This window comes from Arachis ipaensis, chromosome B3 (assembly GCF_059453495.1).
Source record: "Arachis ipaensis isolate K30076 ecotype BB chromosome B3, ASM5945349v1, whole genome shotgun sequence".
Lineage (NCBI taxonomy): Eukaryota > Viridiplantae > Streptophyta > Magnoliopsida > Fabales > Fabaceae > Arachis > Arachis ipaensis.
Genome location: NC_142438.1, coordinates 109,645,327 through 109,668,983, shown reverse-complemented (window position 1 = coordinate 109,668,983; position 23,657 = coordinate 109,645,327). Strand labels below are relative to the sequence as shown.

General features: G+C 34.8%; 2 protein-coding genes across 9 annotated transcripts in view; one reads left to right on the top strand and one right to left on the bottom strand.

Moving 5' to 3' along the window:
* Positions 1-23,657, bottom strand: part of LOC148572006 (uncharacterized) — a 38,607-nt gene continuing 14,950 nt past the window's right edge. For 3 of the 8 annotated variants that reach the window (XM_088507011.1, XM_088507009.1, XM_088507010.1), the window contains exons 5-7: positions 22,163-22,284; positions 13,680-13,734; positions 10,419-11,393 (exon numbers count right to left, since the gene is read on the bottom strand). In XM_088507011.1, coding sequence (XP_088363137.1) covers positions 11,368-11,393; positions 13,680-13,734; positions 22,163-22,284 — 203 coding nt within the window. In that variant the 3' untranslated portion in view covers positions 10,419-11,367. Of the gene's footprint in view, positions 452-10,418; positions 13,572-13,679; positions 13,735-22,162; positions 22,285-23,657 lie in introns of those variants that run through there. The other 5 variants (XR_015907006.1, XM_088507012.1, XR_015907003.1 and 2 more) reach the window with 3 other exon arrangements.
* LOC107633426 (replication protein A 70 kDa DNA-binding subunit B-like) lies at positions 6,197-8,647 on the top strand. Its single transcript, XM_088507351.1, has 9 exons — positions 6,197-6,346; positions 6,433-6,703; positions 6,753-6,882; positions 7,023-7,250; positions 7,328-7,627; positions 7,730-7,844; positions 7,954-8,151; positions 8,256-8,333; positions 8,462-8,647. The coding sequence occupies exons 1-9, from the start codon at positions 6,197-6,199 to the stop codon at positions 8,645-8,647; spliced, it is 1,656 nt and encodes a 551-aa protein (XP_088363477.1).

Below are 23,657 nucleotides of genomic sequence, written 5' to 3'. Positions count from 1 at the left end.
AATCAAATCCGTAAACCACATTAAAATAAAGGAAATCTGTCATATGACTTGTAAACAATGGAAATCTGTCAATAATCAAATACCAAATAATCATTTACTAGCTTACTTCTTTATGGATGAGAAACTCACTTCTCCTTTCTATTCATTGATCCTATTCAGACCTTCAAAATGTTACTCCTTATTGTCACACCAGCCATTAAATCTATCCGTTACAAACAATGACAATACTACAATAAATTACATAACTTAGTTAAAGAAACGATTTCTTCCCTAACCCAGCCACAACTATTAAAAATTCTAGCCAAAACTTGCCAGCTAGTTACTGAAAACTAACCATAGAAAGATACTGAGCAGGCACAGAGGGCGTGATCGCCTGCAAGAACTGCTCCAGATTGCTCAATCACTTCTCAGCATTATCTTGTGGCTGTGGGTTACTTTGTGATTGTTCCATCTGTAACAATCAGAAAATCAAAGGCCAGAAAATAACTTCAGAAAACTATGAACAAATAAATAATTCAGTAACCAAAATCATGAAGCAGCAAACAAATTCAAATAACCTCAGCAAATCAAAAACCACAAAACCATGAAGCAGCAAACAAATTCAAATAACCTCAGAAAATCAAAACCCAAACCCTTGAAGCAGCAAACAAATTCAAATAATTCAAATAACCTCAGCAAATCAAAAACCACAAAACTATGAAGCAACAAACAAATTCAAATAACCTCAGCAAATCAAAAACCACAAAACCATGAAGCAGCAAAAAAATTCAAATAACCTCAGCAAATCAAAAACCACAAATCATGAAGCAGCAAGGAGGAATAATAGAACAAGTGAATAACAGAGTATCACCGGCGGCGAGTAACGGCGACGACGGAAGAGGAGGCGAGCTCGGCAACGACGCAACAGGAGGCGAGCTCGGCGACGACGCAACAGGGGGCGAGTTCAGCGACGAAACAGGACGCAGTGGTGGTTGCCGTGCTCAACGCCGTCGCTGCTATCGCTGCGGGATGCAGTGGCGATGGCGGTGGAACTGTGGGTGGTGAACTGCTTTTTCAGTGATTCTTCTTCTCTTCTGGCTTCTGGAGTTCTGGGATCTGGGTGATTTCTGTGAACATTAGGGATTTAGGGCTTCATTTACTCGTTTAGGCGTTTAGCCCCTTTTTTCTTTTTTTCTTTTTTTTTTAAAATCCCAAAACGACGCCGTTTAGCATTTTTATTTTCAAACCAAAAACCGTAAAAAAACCGGACGGTTCTTCTGGTTCACCGGTTAACTGCCAGTTTGACCGGTTTTTTGCCAAACGGTTTTTGATCTTACCCGGACCGGCTAGGTGACCGGTTCCTGGTTAATCCGGTTGAACTGGCCGGTCCGGTTCGGTTTTCAGAACCATGGTTCAAGCACAAACCACCATGACAAGGAGCTCACCAAATGTCCAACTTAAAGACAATAAATAAAAGTGCTAGGTGGGAGACAACCCACCATGATATGATCTTTCCATTTATTAGTTTTAATTTATTTCTGTCAATTTTAATTTCCAGTTTTGCAGATTTACTTTCATTTTGCAAAAAAAAAAGGGGGGATCGACGCGCAAGTTTCTACGATGCGCACGGGTCGTTTGTGTATGCGCAACTGAACAGAGAGTTGCGTGAGAAACACGCGGGAGGGGTGCGTAGCGCACAAGCCACCCCACGCGTACGCGTACCTCACGCGTATGCGTCCCCTGCAGAAAGTTCAACCTACGCGTAAGCATCAGCGACGCGTACGCGTGGGGAGGAAAATAGGCGTAAAGTGCGAATTGAACAGAGAGTTGTGTGGCCATGGTGCTGGAGTTGCGTGAGAAGGCACGCGTACGCATGACCGACGCGCACGTGTCAGAATGCATTTTTCGCCACCCACACGTACGTGTGGGCGACGCTTACGCGTCGCATGGCTCATTCCGTTTTCACACGTACGCGTAATGCACGCGCACGCGTCACGCTCTGTTTTTCATTTCTTACTTTGTTCTTCTCTCCTTTCTCCTTCTTTCTTCCTCTTTTCTTATTTTCTTCTTCTTCATTTCTTTAACGTCTCATACTTATTCTCTGTCATTCTATTTTATTTAATTTATTTGCATACTCCCACTCATTGCATTTTACTTTTGTGCATATTTTTATTTTCTTCTCTACGTTTATTATTTTCTTCATTGGTGTTAAATGTTCTTATTCAACTGTTGCATCTTTTATTGCATTATTTTGGTGCTTAGTGATTTGTTTTACAATGTTGGGTGATATTATTTATCTGTCAATGCCAATCTTTTGTGATACCTGTGTTCCTTTTACATTGACATGAATTTATATTGTCTTTCATTACCTACTATCTCTTCCCCATTGTTGCAATTTTTTCACTATTGATATGCCATTTACTTCTACTATTTTCTCACTTGCATGTTGTAGCTACCATGTAATTGAGACTCTCGTTATTTGGCATTAATCCACCCATACTTTATTTGTTTTCTTATCTTTATTTCTGGGTTACTTTTCTTCTTTTTCCTCTTCTTTTAGGATGGCCACTGAGAAGGGAAAGGAAAAGCTTCTCAATAGAGCGATAAACAAGTCCATCTGTAAAATCTTTAGAGAAAAGCATCAGTTGTAGCAGCCCGTCCACTTGCACATCTTAGCATGCACCGAGGACGGTGCAATCTTTAAGTGTGGGGAAGTCGATACCGACTTCCGTAGGTTAGTTATTTCCTATTTCAACACCAATGTTTAATTTTCCTTGTTAAATTAGTTGTTGCATTTGCATGTTTGATTGCATGTTTGTTTGATTTTGTGCATGTTCTTCTACCACTACTTGGTTGGAGTGATAAGTTATTTTTCAAGACCCTTTTTATAGTATTTCACTAATTTAAATTAGAGTAAAGTATCGTTTTTGTCCCCAACGTTTGGGGTAAGTTCTATTTGTGTCCCTAACGTTTAAATCGTCCTATTTGTATCCTTAACATTTATAAAAGTGATTCAATGTTATCCTACTATCAATTATACTAACAAATCAGATTATATTTTTCAATTATTCTCACTTGGATGTATTCATTCTCAATTAGGTCTCACTTAGATGTGTTCGATTTTAATATTATACCCACTATTTATGTTTAGACTCAATTATGTCCCTAGAAGAGTGAATTATGTAAATGTTGTAGGAATTAGTTTCAACATTTAATGAGCTATTTTTTGGAGTAGATCATCGATTCTATCCCAGACATTTGTATTCTAACTTCAAGAGATTTTTAAAACTCAAACTAAAGCGCTCATGATGTGTAATTGACGAAAGGATAACATTGAATCACTTTTACAAATGTTAGGAGATACAAATAGGATGATTTAAACGTTAGGGACACAAATAGGATTTACCCCAAACGTTGGGGACAAAAACGATACTTTACTCTTTAAATTAAAATTTTTGATGCTGAACTTGTTTGAAGATTTTAATTCGGAACATGAATTATAGCTAAAAACACACAACCTATGAGATTTTGAGCTTAATTATATGGTTACATTATTTAACCATGATTTTTATTCTTGTGTGTTTTCTTCTCTATGATTGCAATCTATAGTTTATTCCATTCTATATGTCCATTTTTTAGTGTATTTGCATGCATACATATGATTGAGGCAATCATTTGTTATTAGCTCACTTATCCCAAATAGCCTACCATTTCAATTACCCTTGTTTGCCAATTTGAGCCTTTTAATCCCCATTTGTTCTATATTTTACCACATCACTAGCCTTAAGTGAAAAAATAATTAATTACCCCCAATTGAATCTTTGGTTAGCTTAAGATAGAGATTGTGTATCAATTAAGTGTGGGGAACTGTGGGAACTTGGGTTGATGAAATTGTGTTGTGTTTTATTGACAAAAGTATTAGAGAATTTGGGTGCATACTCATGTGAAACCAGAAAAACCATGTACATTGATATGTTATGTTTGCTTTCATGTTAAAAAAAAATTTATAGTACAATCTAAATAAATAAAGAAATAGGGGATAAAATCACCCCCAATGCTAAGTTGAATAAAAGATCAATGCATATGTGGTGAATTTAAAGAAAATTTGATACATGCGTATGTGATGCAAAAGTGGGAATTATGAGTAGCTAGGCATGATTTTAGAATTACATAGAGTGTGTGTATGTTAGGTGAGAGCTTAGGTTAGTCAAAGATTCATATTATAGCTCACTTGGCTATACATATATCCTCACCCTTACTTTAGCCCCATTACAACCTTGAAAAGACCTCATGATGTTTGCATTGGTATAGTAAATATTTGTTGATTGGTTAGATGAAAAACAAAGTTTAGAAAGCATGACTAGAGGAGATTAGAGTGAATTAACCCTAGACATACACTTGAGCGATTAGAGTGCATATACACTTACAGGGAGGGTTCAATGCTTGATTCTGTGTTTCCGACTTTCATGAGCTATCTTCTTACAAGTTTACTTGTCTCTTATTGTTTGATTTGAATTAGTGGAATCTGATTTATGTTTGTCTTGGAGAATTTTTTTACTTTTAACCAAGTAGGTAGAAGTATTTTTGCATTTAGTTGCATTCATATAGATAGGTTGCATTTCATAAGTTTTACCATTCCTCTTCACTCCTTTATAGCTTCTCTTGAGCTTAGCATGAGGACATGCTAATGTTTAAGTGTGGAGAGATTTGATGCACTACTATTTCGTGGTACATTTTGTGCTTAATTGAGTGAATTTTATCCATTATTCTCACACTTATTCATATAATTCGCATGTTTTACATTTCCTTCCTAATTTTGTGCTTTGATTGAAAACATGCTCCTCTGGCCTTAAATTTACTATATTTAATCCTCTCTTATTACCATTCGATGCTGTGATATGTTTGTTAAGTGTTTTCAGGGTTTATAGGGTAGGAATGGCTTAGAGGATGGAAAGGAAGCATGCAAAAGTGGAAAGAATACAAGAAATTGAAGGAATTGAGAAGCTAGCAGTGACGCGTACGCATGACTGACGCGTACGCGTGACAAGGATTTTTGCTAAGCGACGCGTACGCATAACCTACGCATATGTGTGACATGCGCCATGTGTAGAAATCTGCAGAAAGCACTGGGGGCGATTTTTTGGGCTGGTTTTGGACCCAGTTTTCGGTTCAGAAAACACAGATTAGAGGCTGCAGAGTGAGAGAATCATTCATCCATTCATTGAAACAACTTTCATTCAAATAATTTTAGGTTTTAGATGTAGTTTCTAGAGAGGGAGGCTCTCTCCTCTCTCTAAGTTTTAGGATTCTTAGTTTTATTCCTTTTCAATTTTAGATTTCTATCTTAGTTTAATTTAGTTTTTCTTCTACTTTTATTTGTCTTAGCATTCTAGTTTATTTATTTTTCCTTATTGATTACTTTATGTTGCCAATTTAGTTTATGAATTCTTCATGTTAGATTTGATTTTCTATTTAATGCAATTTGAGGTATTTCATATTTATGATTGCTTTCTTCAATTTATGTTATTGATACTTTCAATTGGTTGTTTAGATTTTATTATCTCTTATTATTTTTCTATGTTTTTATGTTGTGCCTTCCAATTGTTTGATAAAATGCTTGGGAGGGTTTTAAGTTAGATTTTTTTCCTTTTGGCTTTGGTTGAGTAATTGGAGACTCTTGAGTTATCAAACTCCTTTGTTGATTGATAATTGAAAGTTGCTAGTTGATTTGGATCTCTCTAAAGCTAGTCTTTCCTTAGGAGTTGACTAGGACTTGAGGAATCAAATTGATTCATCCACTTGACTTTTCTTCATAGTTAGAGGTTAACTAAGTGGGAGAAATGGACAATTGATGTCACAATTGATAAGGATAGCTAGGATAGGACTTCTAATTCTCATACCTTGCCAAGAGCTTTCTTAATTATTAGTTTATTTTCTTATCATTTACATTCCTTGTGCAACCTTTCAAAAACCCAAAAAGATACAATCTCATAACCAATTATAAGTAACACACCTCCCTGCAATTCCTTGAGAGATGACCCGAGGTTTAAATACTTCGGTTTAATTTTATTGGGTTTGTTTTAGTGACAACCAAATTTTTGTATGAAAGGATTCTTTGTTGGATTAGAAACTATACTTGCAACGAGATTTCATTTGTGAAATTCTTTACCGACAAAAATCTCCTTCATCACCATCTCATACAAATACTAACATCCAAATGGCCGAGCACGTTGATTACCTACTTGACTTGAATCCAACAAAAATTACTTGGAATTTCAAAGTTTATGTTATTAGGATCTGGGAAGTCCCAAGCAAGTATAATGAGAAGGAGGTTGGAAGCATTCAAATGATTCTTCAGGATAGTAAGGTTTGTACACTGTTTTTAAATATTTTCTTCCGACTAAATAAAATATTTATGCTTCACCAGTAACTAATACCAAATCTTTCTAATAGGGCGATAGGATGCACGCTAAAATCCCCAGGTCTTTGATCAGCAAGTGGAAGGGTTCTATTGTGCAGTTTCAGAATTACCAAATGACCCACTTCATTGTTGTTGCTAATGATATGGACACAATCATAACTCCGAGCAAATGGATACTTTGCTTCTCTCACAGAACACGAGTCATCCATGTGGAGAATCCATACTTCCCATTAGAAGCCTTCTATTTCAAACCTATACCAGATTTACTGAATGCTGATAAGTTAGATTATTCTGAGGATTTTGGTTAGTACATGTATTTTATACTGAACATGTTACTATACTAAGTTATTAGTCAGATTGACAAAGAGCATTTGTATTCTCAAATGTCATTGCCGAGGTAGTTGGCAAAGAGGATCCCAGACATTTGGTCACCAACAAAAAAAAGAGATTAAGTGTTTGGTGGTTGTCCTAGAAGACCTAGAGTATGTTGTTAAACACCTTTGATGTTTAAAATTATTTTACAAAATAAAAATTTGCACTTTGTCCAAATCTTTTGATGTTTAGAATCACTTTACAAAATAAAGATTTGCACTGTTTAAATTGTTCCATTAACTTCTTGTAGGGCCAACAGAATAAACTGCATTCTACTCGGGAACATGGTGGACCAGATTCTTCCACAACTTGAAGATGGAAGGGTGGAACCCCTTATAGTTTTGTTTCAATACTTCAGAGCAATAAGGTGGAATGGAAAGACCTCTATTCAAAGCAACTTTGATGTGTCTCAAATGCACTTTGACAACAACTTAAAAGAGATCATGGAGTTTCAGAAAAGGGTTGCAAAATATTTAATGTATTAATAACTCTAATGTAAATATTTTTCATTCAACCACATGTTGCTACTTATTATTTCTCATTTGTTCACCTTAGGCTGCTTAGTGTGTCACCATCAAGTTCTGTGAGGATTACTCAAGTGCCTTCACAACATGCATGGTCAGGAGCTGATGAACTTAATCAAGGGTCTGTTTTTGTAAAGGCAATCGAAGAAGCACTTGGCTTGGTTCAGGAAGGTCCTTGTTGGATATCTGCAACCATTGTGGCTATAAATGCCACGAACAAGGATTGGTTCTACAAGACATGTAGGAGGTGCCCAAAAAAAGTAGAATCAAGTATTGGTAATAGATACGAGTGTAACAAATGTGGCCATACTCATGGTTGTGCAGCTTTGAGGTATTATTTTGTTTAGATTTCTCTACTTATCGTGGTTCCATACAAGTACTAGGTTTAGAGTTGTCCTAATTGGTAATATATTTTTATCTTTTGACATGGTAGGTTCAAGGTGGAGGTCATGGTATATGATAGCACTGGAAGTATAAGTTTGCTTCTATGGGACAGAGAAATCACTCAGTTGTGTGATAAGCGAGAAGAACAAGTGATGGAGGAGGATGTAAGTACACAACTAGACATGATGCTATTTTTTAAATTAATCTAAAACAATAAATGTATTCAATAAATAAGCTAGGATTAGTGAGACTAACATTTAGTTTTAGCTCCAGGAAATAGGTGATGATGAATATCCCCCTATCCTTGATAATATGATGGACAAAAGGGTGCTATTTAAGATTAATGTAAAATCTGCAAACATTAATCATAGAGATCAAGTCTACACTGTCATGAAAGTGTGTGATGATGATGAGATAATTCAGAAGAATCTTCCAAAAAAGATGCAATCTAATCAGTCTATTAGTATTATAGTATGGTTTAATATTTATGTTAATTTCTTAAAGAAGTTATATTTCTTAAATAAGCATGGTTCACAAGTATATTTAAACAAAAAGGATGGTTTCGGATTATGTAGGAAATTAACTGCAGCAACTCGGTTGATATGTTTGAAAATATTATTCACCTTAATGTTGATGCTGATCCTCAGTTTTCTGTAGTATAAAAATTTGGCTTTTGTTTCCATCCTTCTTATGTATCATATTTTTAGGTAGTTTTCTTTCATTGTTCAATTAAATCCTAATTGAAAAAATAATTTATTGTTAGTTCTATGTTTATATGTAGGATATTTTGGATGAGTGTGTTTCCTCCCTCAAACACAAGACCTCATCTAAAAGAGCTTCCAGTGGGATGAAGTATGGGTTTAATAGTGCAATTGATAATAATGATGATGGACAATTTTCAACCAATAAGTTTAGTAGAAAGTATAGAAAAGGACAGAAGATTCAAGTGATTGAAGGGGATGAGTGATGTACTTATAAAGGATTTTGAATATTGCTGAATTTTCAATTAAGATTGTTTTGGTTAACATATTTATGTTTTAGATAGTTGTGCACAAGTATTTGATAACGTATTTAGGTGAATCTTTCTTTAGACTCAATTTAATTTATGGACTTGGTGAACTAATCTAATTACCATGGAATCTATTCCATGGATATTATTCAAAAACTTAGAATGAGCTTGCCAGTATGTATGCCTTTATTTTGACATCCTTATATGATAAGGGATTCCTATATATGTTGCTATATCTATAAGGGATTCGTATACATATTTGCTTTATATCTATATTGATTATCCGTAACAAGTTCATTGGATAAAGGATATAAAATTTAGGTTTTATGTGAAATTGATGGATACTATCCAAATAGTGATAAAGAGCTTGCCATTATTTAAGTTTGGATATTTTGAAAATTCTATATGAAGTCTACTGGATAAATTGATATAAAATTAAAAATATATGTGAAATAGATGGAAAAAGTTGTATAATAAATTCTCTCATAGATATTATCCAACCAATTTATGTATCTAAGCCTTTTTATTGACAATTTCACACGAAGTCTATTGTAGAAAGATATGTATAATTAATTTCCAAAATACCAAAACTATATGGGATAGTTTGTATACTAAATGCTCTCAAAGTTATATCAAAATGAGAATAGATAACACTTTTGGATAGCACCACCAAATGAAACTTATAGTAATTGTGAAGGCGCATAGCATAGATCCATGATTTCAATATACTCAGCACAATCTATACAAAAATTCCAATATTGGTAGTTGTGTTGTTAACTCTGTGTATATAAGAAAAATGAAATAATTAAGAATTGTTAGCACGAGCACCATATATGCATTACGAATTATTTGATTGAAACTCAAAGAATAGTTATCTTCATGAGCAAAGTCTTATATTCAGAGAATTTACCAAAAGATCAGTATAAAAATATTTTCTATCTAATACTGCATCACATATGTTAAAATAAACCATTTAGTCCAATAGAAATAAATTACGCTATAAATAATTTTGTAAAATCTGTTTTAATTGGACAAGTATTGCAATTTAGCCTTTTTTTTAACTAGGATCTATATCTAATCTAACAAAACTTGGTGTTTTAATAGTTAGTTACTTGATCATTGATGTTTGTCCTGTATGTTATAACAAAAATTGGTTAAAATAATACTTTTCAGAAGTTGAAACTATTTGCTTCAATAAAAATAAATTAGAAGTTCACCGCGCGCATAAAAATTTATAATTGCCTTTTAGTAACTCGAAAAGCATAAAGCTATAAAATGTTGAACTAACCGGTATATGGGATTCAATAAATAATGGCAATACCTATTCATGAGAGTAGTGTACTTATTTAATGAAAATGAGCCAGCATATTGACAAATATAATTTAAATTCTGTTAAATGAGAAAATTGGACTTTCATACTTTTTTAATTGCAGGTTTGACTATTGCTTAAATAAAGTAAGTCTCCATAGTATGTTGGAAAAAGTAAACTAATAAAAAATTACATCCACTGCAAAGGATTTTAATGATATTTGTTATTTACATTTTACACAATAAACACAGTATCCAATGTAAAGACTCAAGAACCTATGATGTTAATAGCATCACAATGGCTATGGCAAAATATCGAATGGAAAAAAAAGAAACTTATTGTGTATAAAAAAATTGGTTCACTTAGTCAACGAGAACAAGCATTAAGAGAGTAAAAGAAAGAATATGCCTAACAATTATTTAGATAGAAAAATTTTAAATGAAACTCGTAGCATAAGGTACATGGTTGGTCACAATCCCAACGAAACGGTGAAGTTTAGTTCAAGTAAAAAATAGATTAAATTAATGCTCAGAAACATTAATTTATTTTTCTATAGGATATGTACTAATTGATTCAAAAAAATAGATGTATATCATTTTATTTTTACATATAAGAAATTATAACTTTATTCTATATGCAACAAAAATAAATCCAACACAGCTGACAAGGCAATTAGCACAAAGCATAACATGTAATTAGCTAATTCAGCAGAAAGCTGTAAACAAAATTGCTTAAAATATTTATTTTCAGAAATTAGGATTATTTGCTTCAACAAAAATAAAATAGAAGCTCACCGCATAAAAAACTATATTACCTTTTAGTAACAAATGTAGAATTTGAAAAGCAGAAAGCTATGAAGTGTTGGGTGTAACACCCTACCACACAGAGCCTTATGCTTAAGTTATAAGACAGAGGTGGCGAGGTGTTACGACCTCTAAAAATAAAATTTAGTATATATAGTAGTGCGAAAAATGCTTGTAACTAAGAGCCTTTAAAGAAAAGGGTAAATCAAAATCGTTAAATTGAAAAGCGCAACACTCTGATCAATAACGTAACGAAACAGATAAAGGATAAACTAAGGCGAATCCATAAACAAGAGAGTGCCAAAGATACGAATATCAAAACTCAAGACCCGGTTTGCGAAGATAACCGGTTCGAGCATAGAGTATACATGTATATATATAGATAAAGTAAGAAACCCAAGGGAAACCCCAAGGACAAACTACCAAAAACCTGTTCTCCAGGACAACCTCTAAGAGGAGTCAAACAGTATATATTTATTTGGTGGAGATAATAAGTATCTACATAAAACCAAAATAAAGTTCCGAGAACCAAGGATCTTCGCTAATCCAGAAGTCTCCAGCATGCCTCAGCGAGAAGCCTCACGATCTACATCTGAAAACCACAAAATCCACATGGGTGAGAACTGGAGGTTCTTAGTATGGTAACAGTACCCACATATCTAACATGTAATGTCCTGGGAAAGCCGAAGGCAATCCTAGAACTTCCAATAGATGAATCAAAGCTTATAAATAGAGGCAACTGACTAAAGATCTTCAGTCTAACTAATAGTCCCCTTTCCAAATCCTGCGAAACTCCCAACCGCCATCAGTAGTTTGATATTGCAATCACAATTATATCAACAAGACAATGCACAAACAGGAAGCAGATACAACATTTATACAATTAGCAAATATTATGCAGTCAATTAGGCATTCCAAACAATTCACATATAATGCATATGATGTATGCCTGTCATAGTGGCTGATGAGTCTCATCTGTCGGTTATAAAGCCAACTCGACAAGTCCTGGTAGCTAACCATTGGACTGTCCCTCTGTCGTGCATCTCCAACTCGAGTTATACTCAATCATAATCATCAATACATATTCACAACACCCACACTGGTGTTTACTTATGGGGGCGAGCTCATTCGGAACTTTCACAGTGTTCGGCCACACTTACGACATAGGGTCAGTAGAGTATCGAGTCTCCACCTGGAACATGTGGTGGCTAGCCACTGTTTTCACCTAGGGAAACTCGTATCTCAGATAGTGGAAGCGCAACATTCACATTTCATTCAATACGCATATATGCAATCATACTCAGCCATAATTCAATAATGGCTCAGCCATAATTCGGCGATATCTCAACCATTCGGCTTATGATACAATCCATAACCAGCCAATTCATTAACAAGTACAACCCTTCGGCTCATGGCATATAAATCACTTCCACAATCATCCTCCGTATCTCATACATTGATCTTTGATCATCATTCATCATTAATTCTCCCCTTACTTCATCCACAAGTTACCACATTCCCTAGCTTCTTCCCACTGCTAGGCATATCACAAGGATTTAAGACATAAGGGGGTGAGATCGGAGGTTTAGAAGTCTGAAGGTTGGCTTTGAAAACTCAAAAATCAACCTTGGGGTGAAAACGGAGTCACACGTGCGCATCGCCCACGCACACGTGTGGATGGGAGAAAAGTCAAGTGACGCCTACGCGTCAGTCACGCGTATGCGTGGATGCATTTTGTGCCCCTCGCACAAAACCAACACAATACCTGCACAACTCTCAAGAATTTTGGCTGGGTACTTGAATCAGCACATCAACGTGTATGCGTCGGCCAGGTGCACGCGTGGAGTAGTGAAAATTTGATAGCGACGCATGCGCGTCGGCCACGCTTACGCGTGGAAGTATGATCTGCCAAAAATTTTACTAAGTTAAAAAGCTGCAGAATTCCAGTTTCAAACCCCAATCTTCCGATGGGCATAACTTTTTTGTTCCAAGTCATTTTCCATTCGTTCTTCGAATGGCATAAACATCTCGGACCCAATTTCATTTATAAACAAGTTTGACACAAATCGGGGATCTGGAGACCAAGATATGCTCTGTCAAAGTAAGCTCCAAAACCATATTTTTATACAAAATCACAAAGTTCCATTTTTAAAACAAACCAATTTCAACCCCTTTTCAAAACCAACCAAAATATACCAAAAATCAACCTCAAGCCTCCTCAACTCATATGTTAATATTTTTATCAAATTCACAAGCCACCAATCCACCATTTTAACTAATCTCAATCAAATAACTCAATTTCAAACACAATATCTTATTATACATATTTTCTCCTCCCAACTTCCAACAATACCATTTTCGATCAACCATCAATATATATAATCAATATCACCCTCACCATCAATATGGTTTCACCCACAATTCAACATCAACCAATCATTAAGCATATATCAAAACATGCATATCTCTCATGCATCATCCCATCAAAACATCAATATTCATTAATCACATACATAACCACACAATTTATCTCAACCATTCAACAACATCAACCATTCAAATCCTATCTTAGGGCCTCTAGCCTAAGTTTTCACACCACATTACATTTTAGATACAGGAAACTGAGACCATACCTTAGCCGCTTTTCCGCTTAACCTAGAACACCTCCAAATCACTTTTTCACAAGTTCTCAAAGCTTTAACACCTCCAAGGATAGATTTTTAGCACACAAGAGCCCTTCTTCCAAGATTTCCAAAACCTCAATCAAGCTCTAACACACATATATACACTTCATAAACCACAATATCACATTCAAACATACCCACTCAATACCCAAACATTATAAACCAATAAATTCTATTAGGGTTGAGAATCGTACCACACCCAAGGATCAAGGAGACAAGATTAAGCCTCTCCTTCAAGCTAGTTGGATCCTATAACATCAAAGAGCCCAAAATCTCAACACTTTTTCCCAAAAATTCGAATTTAAGGGCTGAGAAAACTGGACTAAAATCGTGGCTTACTGATGAATCCATATTTTATGATATATTTTGATTTGATTTGAGTGGATTCCATCACATAAACCTACATTTATTCACCTAAATAGCATGCTTTTGAGATTTCTTCCTAATTTGTGCTTGAAAGTGGAAACGTGCTCTTTTGTGTTTAATTTAGTCAATTTTATTCACTTTAATCCCATTTGGTGTCTTGACGTATTTGTTAAGTGATTTTCAGGTTTCCAAGGCAAGTATGGGTTGAAGAAGTAAGGAAAAGAGCATGCAAAACAGAAGAATTCAAGAAATGAAGGATTTGGAAAGCTGCCAGCCCTGACCTCTCTGTGCTAAATTGGTCATAACTTGAGCTACAGAGGTCCAAATGAAGCGGTTCCAGCGGCATTAGAAAGCTAACGTCCAGGGCTTCAAAATGATATGCAATTTCTTATAGTGGACATAAGTCCACGTGTGCATACGCACAGGTACTTGTGCGTACGCACAAGTTAGGATTCAGCATGTGTGCGGACGCACACAAGTCCCTGCACGTGACCTCATTAATTGCAACTCGCTGGCAGCAATTTTTGGGCCCCCAAAACCCAATCCAACTCATTTTTTGAAGCTATTTAAGGCCAAATTGAAGAAGGATGAAGGGGGGCAATTAGGGTTAGCTTTTATGATGTTTTCTCTTAGTTTCTAGAGAGAGAAGCTCCCCCCTCTCTCTAGAATTAAGGCTTTATTAGTTAATTTCCTTTTAATTTCAACTTTTAATTCTTATTATAGTGTAGTTTCATTTATGTTTCCATGTTCTTCTATCTTGTTCTTATTCATTTCTCTTGTTATTTCCTTTATTTTGTCATTTTTATGCTTATGGATACTCTTTGTTACTTTAATTTTAATTAATGCAAATTTATGTTTCCATGTCATTTATTGCTTTCTCTAGTTGTTATTGTCACTTTCTTGCTTTTGGTAGTTAGGAATTTATTTTAATGCAATTTAATATTATTTTATTTTCATGCGCACCAAGTGTTTGATAAAATGCTTGGCTTAGTTTTTACTTAGTTTTTCTTCACTCTTGGCTTGGAATTGTTGACTTTGGTGTCCCTTAAGTCATTGATGTCTATTCTTGTTTGATATATTAGAGTAGTTAGTTGATTTGGTCTCCCTTGACTCTATGTGACCCCTTAGTGTTGACATAGGACTTAGGGATTGAAATTAACTATGCCTATTTGACTTATCTTCGATGTAAGGTTGACTAAGTAGGATTTACTCTTCATAATCATCATATGTTTGTGGTCAATGGCTAGGATAGGTAGCCTTAGTCCCTCAATTACTTGTCAAGAGGTTTCTCGCTTTTGAAGTTTTATTGCTTTGACTTTTACTTGCTTTCATTTACTTACTTGCATGTTAAGTTACTTTCTTGCCATTTCTTTTCCTTGTATTTAATTGCTTTAACTTTAATTGCTTTGATGTTTAATTTCTTGCATGTTTAGTTTCACACTCTTGGTTGAGAAATTGGATATTTGGGTGGAATTGAGTTGTGGATGTCCATTCCGCATTGTGTGAGAATAGTTAATTGGTTTGGTTTCCATTGAAGCTAGTCTTTCACTAAGTAATTAGTGAGTTGACTAGGACTTATGGATTGAGACCAATTACACTCTTTTGACTAATTCTCAACGAGGATTGATTGATTTGGATTGATTCCACATAATTTCTATGTTTGTGGTCCACAACTAGGATAGAAAATCTAGATTACCCACTTCTTGCCAAGTGTCCTTGAATTCCTTTCTTTTCAATTCCTTGCATGCTTGTTTCAATTCCTTTCTATTTACATTACTTGCTCTCTTGCTTTCATTCCCCAATCTCCATGCTCTCTCTCATAGCCAATGATTGTACACTTAATTACAACTCCTAGGGAAGACGACCCGGGAGCTAAATACTCTCGGTTATAATTTATATTGGATTTATTATTTGATCTTGGGAATCAATTGTTGGTCTAGACTATACTTTCAACGATGGAATTCTATTTTGTAAAAATCTAGACTAACAACAGTTTTCTCATCAAAAATTTGGCGCCGTTGCTGGAGAGTTGCAATGGTGTAAAGTTAGTGGCTATTGTAAATATGTTAATATGTAAATAGCTTGCTTTTTGGTTGTCTTTTATTTTTGTCAATAGTTAGGATTGGGATCCCGGAGGACGTTGGACATTCAAGCCATTGGAGGAAGAGTCAAGCACAAGCCATCATAGCAAGGGCTCTCCCAATTGTCTAACTTAAAGACATTAAATAAAAGTGCTTGGTAACATCATTCTTACTCTTCTCTTTTTGTATATATTTTGGCTTTATTGCATGTTTGCTTGTTTTGGTTAGCTTAGAATTAGTTTAATTGAGATTTGTAAGTTAATTTTTGTTTAGATCATGAATTTATGGGTTCTTGCATGGTTTAGTGTTGAGTTTTGATTGAACTAAGGCTTGGTACCTTAGAATTTTGAAGAAAACTTTTTGCAAAACAGGGCATTTGTGCGTATGCACGTACCTGTGCGTGCGCACAGAACTTCTATTTTCTGCGACATGTGCGTGCGCACTGACCTGTGCGCACACACGTATCATTTTGCCCTCTGTTTGCAGTGCTAGCACGCCTTGTGCACACGCTCAACTGCTTTCTGCGGCCTGTGCGTACGCACCTAATCGTGCGTACGCACGCATACCCTTTTTCGCGCTTCTTGTGCGGCCGCACGCCAACTTGCAACCACTCTGGTGGGAGCGTTGGCACAGCCTGTGCGTGTGAACCACTGCCCTTACGCTCTTCTGCGTGCACACGGACCTGTGTGGGCACGCACACATGATCCTTTCCAAAAAAAAAAGTCTTCTGTGCATGCGCACAGACTTGTGCGCACGCACACTCCTTAATTCCTCTTCTGTTCGCAGCGCTCGCACCATGCTGTGCGCTCGCACACCCTTCCTTATTTCACCTTGTGTGCGTACGCATGCCTCTGTTTTCACCCATTATACTTCTTTTCTTCTCTTCTCTCTATTTCTTCTCTTCTTCTTTCTTCCACCCCTCTCTTCTTTTGCTTTTGCCTTCTTTTCTACTTGTTTTACTTTGTTTTGTTTGCATTTCATTTTTATTTTGATAATTATATTAGTTCTAGTTTGGTAGTTTATTCATTAAATAAATTACAAGTGTTAGTTTGATGATTGGATTGCTTGTTGCTTGAAGTTTCCACCAATGCACTTATACTTTGCCTTAACTTACCAAGTACCTAGTGGGTTTGGCTACTCATATTTTGATTGTACCACTAGGACAAATTATATAAGTGCATTGAATTAAGTGCTTTGAGTTGAAACTTCCTTGTTCATTATGATTCTCATATCAAATTTATCACATGTCCGGTTCTTGTTCCTTGTTAATGCTTTGCATTTGTTTGAGTGACTTAACTTGATTTTTATCAAACTTATCACTTTTTGTAACAAGTACCTTCCCATGTGACTTTTTCATTATGTTTCATGATGAATAAGGAGTTTCCGTTCATTATGGGATTGGTTGTTGTTTATCGTGCTATTTTATATCAATCTTGCGCTTTCACGTGCACAAATTCAATAACCAATATCATATACTCAACTCACTTTTGTGGTTGCCTAGGATTGCTTGTGCCTTAAGTTTACTTATTCTTTACTTGCAACCTAGGCTACCTAATTGAGGACCGTACTAATTCTTTTAATTATGTGGTTTCTCTTTTTACCGGGCCAATGTGCGTCTTCTAAACCGCGCACTTAGAATGCACACATTGCCTTTCATCACACCACACACATCTTACTTCTCCTCAATTGTTATTTATTTGTTTACATAGCAACCGGAGCCCACCAGCTGAAGGTGGAGCCTCACATTCCTTCACCCCGGATCATGTGCATGCACGGAGGACCGTGCATTATTTAAGTGTGGGGGAGGATTGCCAACTTCAAGGGGGTAAAATTCCTTTTCTTAAACACTTTGCAATATTCTTTTTGTTCTTTTTCCTTAATTTTTGCAATTTTTGTTCTTATTTGGATTTTGTTTGGTTTGTTTGTATATATTTCTTTAATGCTTGTAGTTATATGATAGTAAATATTTGTATGTTGTATGTTAGATTGAATAAGTTTGGCAAAACAACAAAGAATTTTCAAGAAATCTCTTTTTGGATATTCCATTGATTAGATTTGAAAATTTGTTTTTGAACTTGGTTGAAGTATTTTTTTTTTCTTAAGGAACATAGAAAAGAGCTTGAACAAAATACCTAGGGAGATTTGAGATTTAATTGAGTGGTTTCACATTTTTCAACCACAAAATCTTGTTCTTGTGTGATAAACTCCTCTTATGATTGTAATCTTAGATTTACTTTAATCTTTATGTCCTATATTTGTTAATTTGAATGCATTTAGTATGATTGAGGCCATTGTTGAAATTAAACTCACTTAACCCATATGACCAACCCTTACATCTACCTTTGTAAACCACTTTTGAGCCTTTTAATCCTATTTGTTCTAAATTTTAAGCACACCATTTGCCCTAAGTGAAAAACCAATAATGCCCTTATATTGTATCTTTGATTAGCTTGGATTTGAGTGTGTGTTAATCAAGTGTGGGGGAATTTATGGGAAACATTGGTAGTTAGTGCTTTGGGTGTTCATTGAGAATATTTTGGAAAAATGGGTAAACACTCATGCATCTATTAAGTAAGACATATGCATCTCTTTTTGTTGATAAAAGGAAAATTTTGGTGTATATACTTTTTGAAAAAAAAGAGAAAAAGAGAAAAGAAAGAAAGAGAAATGATAATAAGAATGTAAATAAGAGATGCATATGTAGTTGAGTTAGAAAGAGTATGCATGAGTGAGTGTGAGAAAGAGGATAAATGGATAGTTAGGTTGTTTTGTTATGTATAAATGATGATATAGGATTAGGTGGGATACTTGAGCTAATCAAAGATCCAATCTATTAGCCCACTTAACCATATTGATCCTACCCTTACCTAAGCCCCATTACAACCCACAAAAGTCCTCATGATATTTTCATTCATTCATCAAGTATTAGTTGATTGTTAGATGACTTGCAAATCTTTGAGAAACATGATTAAAGGAGAATTGAGTGATTAAACCCTACACACTGAGCGATTAGAGTGTAAACACATCCGGTGAGGGTTTCAATTGCTCAATTCTATGTTTTCATTGCTTACTTTGTATCTTTTTTGCAAGTTGTTGAACTTAATTTTGAAAATTTCAAATCAATCTCTGGACATTGATCATATTGCTATATTTTCCTTGTCTTGGCCCTAAGTTCCTACTTTGGATTGATTGAGATTCTTTTGTTTATTTTTGCCAAACTCAATAGGAATCATAGTGTAGATATATATAGATAGCATTTAGTATAGTTACATGCATGTAGGTAGTTGCATTAATAATTACCCCTTCATTCATCTCCTTTGGTTGGTTTAGCATGAGGACATGCTTGGTTTAAGTGTGGGGGGATTGATGAATCCATATTTTACGATATATTTTATTTTGATTTGAGTGGATTCCATCACATAAACCCACATTTATTCACCTAAATAGCATGCTTTTGAGATTTCTTCCTAATTTGTGCTTGAAAGTGAAAATATGCTCTTTTGTGCTTAATTTAGTCAATTTTATTCACTTTAATCCCATTTGGTGCCTTGACGTATTTGTTAAGTGATTTTCAGATTTCCAAGGCAAGTATGGGTTGAAGAAGTAAGGAAAAGAGCATGCAAAAGGGAAGAATTCAAGAAATGAAAGATTTGGAAAGCTGACAATCCTGACCTCTCTGTACTAAATCGGTCATAACTTGAGCTACAGAGGTCCAAATGAATCGGTTCAAGCGGTATTGGAAAGCTAACGTCCGGAGCTTCAAAATGATATACAATTTGCTAAAGTGGACATAATTCCACGTGTGCGTACGCACAGGTACTTGTGCGTATGCATAAGTCGGGATTCAGCATGTGTGCGGATGCACACGTCTGTGCGTCCGCACAAGTCCCTGCACGTGACTCGTTAATTGCAACTCGCTGGCAGTGATTTATTGGCTCCCAAAACCCAATCCAACTCATTTTTTGAAGCTATTTAAGGCCAAATTGAAGAAGGATGAAGGGGGGGGGCAATTAGGGTTAGCTTTTATGATGTTTTCTCTTAATTTCTAGAGAGAGAAGCTCCCCCCTCTCTCTAGAATTAGGGTTTTATTAGTTAATTTCCTTTTAATTTCAACTTTTAATTCTTATTATAGTGTAGTTTCATTTATGTTTCCATGTTCTTCTATCTTGTTCTTATTCATTTCTCTTGTTATTTCCTTTATTTTGTCATTTTTATGCTTATGGATACTCTTTGTTACTTTAATTTTAATTAATGCAAATTTATGTTTCCATGTCATTTATTGCTTTCTCTAGTTGTTATTGTCACTTTCTTGCTTTTGGTAGTTAGGAATTTATTTTAATGCAATTTAATGTTATTTTATTTTCATGCATACCAAGTGTTTGATAAAATGCTTGGCTTAGTTTTTACTTAGTTTTTCTTCACTCTTGGCTTGGAATTGTTGACTTTGGTGTCCCTTAAGTCATTGATGTCTATTCTTGTTTGATATATTAGAGTAGTTAGTTGATTTGGTCTCCCTTGACTCTATGTGACCCCTTAGTGTTGACATAGGACTTAGGGATTGAAATTAACTATGCCTATTTGACTTATCTTCGATGTAAGGTTGACTAAGTAAGATTTACTCTTCATAATCATCATATGTTTGTGGTCAATGGCTAGCATAAGTAGCCTTAGTCCTTAATTACTTGTCAAGAGGTTTCTCTCTTTTGAAGTTTCATTGCTTTGACTTTTACTTGCTTTCATTTACTTACTTGCATGTTAAGTTACTTTCTTGCCATTTCTTTTCCTTGTATTTAATTGCTTTAACTTTAATTGCTTTGATGTTTAATTTCTTGCATGTTTAGTTTCACACTCTTGGTTGAGAAATTGGATATTTAGGTGGAATTGAGTTGTGGATGTCCATTCCGCATTGTGTGAGAATAGTTAATTGGTTTGGTTTCCATTGAAGCTAGTCTTTCACTAAGTAATTAGTGAGTTGACTAGGACTTACGGATTGAGACCAATTACACTCTTTTGACTAATTCTCAACGAGGATTGATTGATTTGGATTGATTCCACACAATTGCCATATTTGTGGTCCACAACTAGGATAGAAAATCTAGATTACCCACTTCTTGCCAAGTGTCCTTTAATTGCTTTCTTTTCAATTCCTTGCATGCTTGTTTCAATTCCTTGCTATTTACATTACTTGCTCTCTTGCTTTCATTCCCCAATCCCCATGCTCTCTCTCATAGCCAATGATTGTACACTTAATTGCAACTCCTAGGGAAGACGACCTGGGAGCTAAATACTCTCAGTTATAATTTGCATTGGATTTATTATTTGATCTTGGGAATTAATTGTTGGTCTATACTATACTTTCAACGATGGAATTTTATTTTGTGAAAATTTAGACTAACAATAGTTCTCTCATCACTTACCTCAAGAACAAAGTAGTGGGTTTTGTAGAGCTTGTCGCGGTGAACGCGTGGCCGCAAATGGTGCGGCAATCGGAGCTCCGAATCAAAAGTTATGGTGGTTTGAAGATCAAGTGAGAGTTAGAACTTTGGAAGAGTGTTCTTCCCCTCCCTTACTCCATTTCAGCGTGTTTGAGGGTTTAGAAAGGAGAGAGAGTGTTGTTTTTAGGGTTTTAGGATTTGTTTGGTTGGGCCAAGGGCCCAATATGGGTCTGGTTGGTCCGGTTTGGCCCGTTCGGTCCAATCCTGGGCCGATTTCTTTAAAATTGATATCAAAATTCTCGTTTTAATCTCCTGTATCATATTAAGCCATAAAAATTACATTTTTAGCTTTCTAGAATAAATTCTAATTTATGAGTTAATTAGTCATTAATTAATCGGGTCTTACATTAGGCTGACGAGTATATGCGATTCAATAAAGGGGCAATACCTATTCATGAGAGTAGGATACTTATTTAATGAAAATGAGCCAGAGATAATGACAAATAAAATTTAAACTTAGTTAAATATAAAAATCAGACTTTCATACTTTTTCAATTGCAGGTTTGACTTTTGCTTAAACAAAGCAAGTCTCAGTAGTATGTTGGAAAAAGTAAACAAATAGAAATCACATCCACTTCAAAGCCCATCAGCTTAAAGCATAACATGTAATTGAGTCTATTTCAGCAAAAAGATGTAAACTTGATAGCATAAAAAATGAATCACACATGAAGCATATTTAGTCTTCATATTTTTTATGTGCAGGTTTGAGATTTGCTTAAAGTTGAAAAGGCTTACCTCGATGTTCGAAACCACGAGGTCAACTTGATCATGATATCTTTTCGTATCTTGGAAGATATTTGATTTTTGAAAGCTACATGGATTAAAGTAGTGGACCAACCCCATATGATGAAAGTTCCCTGATGTGTCAAGATTACACGTTATCAGTATGTCAAATTTAAGTTTTAAGAGATACAAACTTCAGCCAGTAGTTATACTAATCCGGTCAAATGATATATGGTGCATACATGTCTATATAAAATGCTTAGAATGACAATACTATTTATTGAAAAGAACCAATATATACATACAAAAATCCTTTACCGATAACAATGAAAAAAACAAGTATTATTGTGCGAATAAGAGATAGAACCAGGCATCCCATTAATAGCTGACATATTAATTCATGTAGGAAAAATTCCTTCTTAAAAAAAATAGGTATTGAAAATTTTGTATTTTTATATGTTACATTAATCTCATTCAACATAGTAGGTAACATAAAAATATTCTCATTTATTTTATTTGTATTGTCACGACACTTTTGCACGCGCTTCCAAATTTTGGTAGAATTGTCCTATCATTTAATATAATACCACATCAATAGATGTCTATATGAGGTCTTCCTTTCTTTGATGGCTATTGGATAAGGGAGATAGATGGATCCATATTTTGTAACATAGTGGAATAGAGCATTAAAAAGTAGAAATGACCTTTTTGATATATTGAAATAGGAGAACAAGTTTAATAAATTTTAACAAAGAAAGTATTCTTTTGTGAGAATAGTTATCCATTTATTGCAATTCTAGAGCAAATCCATCATGTCAATTCAATTGTAACTCAAAAGATTGATAAGATTAAATTTTAATTAAATTATATCTTGGAAATTTTTTCAAAGTAGATTTTATGGTAGGAAAGAGAGATAGAATCCATCACATAAAAGAGGTAATGTAAAATATAGCAATCTCAATAATGCTTTTAAAAGGCTACATATTAGTTACATATATATATGATGAATATTAAAATTTATGAAATTGAAAGCTGACAATTCTATTGTCACTCCTTTAGGTTGGGCTAAAAAATCAAATCAATTGGGAATACTTTATCAGTCTTTGTATAAAATCCTACATCCTTTTATGTGACCTCACATTGTCTATTAATATGAAAGGAGCAATCAATTCATAATGTCCTATGTATATGTTTTTATTAGAGGCCATCTTAAATGTTGTAAAAGGAAAAAATAAATTAATTTTTTATTTTATCTAGACAATAACGCAGAAACAACTTAAATGGTGCTTTTTATAATATATAATGACACTAAGGGGTAGTCTTCATAGGAGAAAATAACTCCTATAAATATCACGAGACAAATACAATGAAGAATGGTAAACATAAAACTTCTTCTTTTTCATTAGCCTCCCTAACTAGAAGCTTTTGGTTTTGTATAAAAGCAATGAGTGATATAACACCCAGGAGAGTAACTATTCCACAGCTCAATGAAGATCTTTTGTGGAAG

Bases quoted from the DNA above. Each gene is read 5' to 3' on its own strand.
- LOC107633426 (XM_088507351.1), top strand. From the start codon at position 6,197: ATGGCCGAGCACGTTGATTACCTACTTGACTTGAATCCAACAAAAATT. The intron at 6,347-6,432 runs GTTTGTACACTG...TCTTTCTAATAG, and splicing joins TGATTCTTCAGGATAGTAAG to GGCGATAGGATGCACGCTAA. The intron at 6,704-6,752 runs GTTAGTACATGT...CTAAGTTATTAG, and splicing joins AGATTATTCTGAGGATTTTG to TCAGATTGACAAAGAGCATT.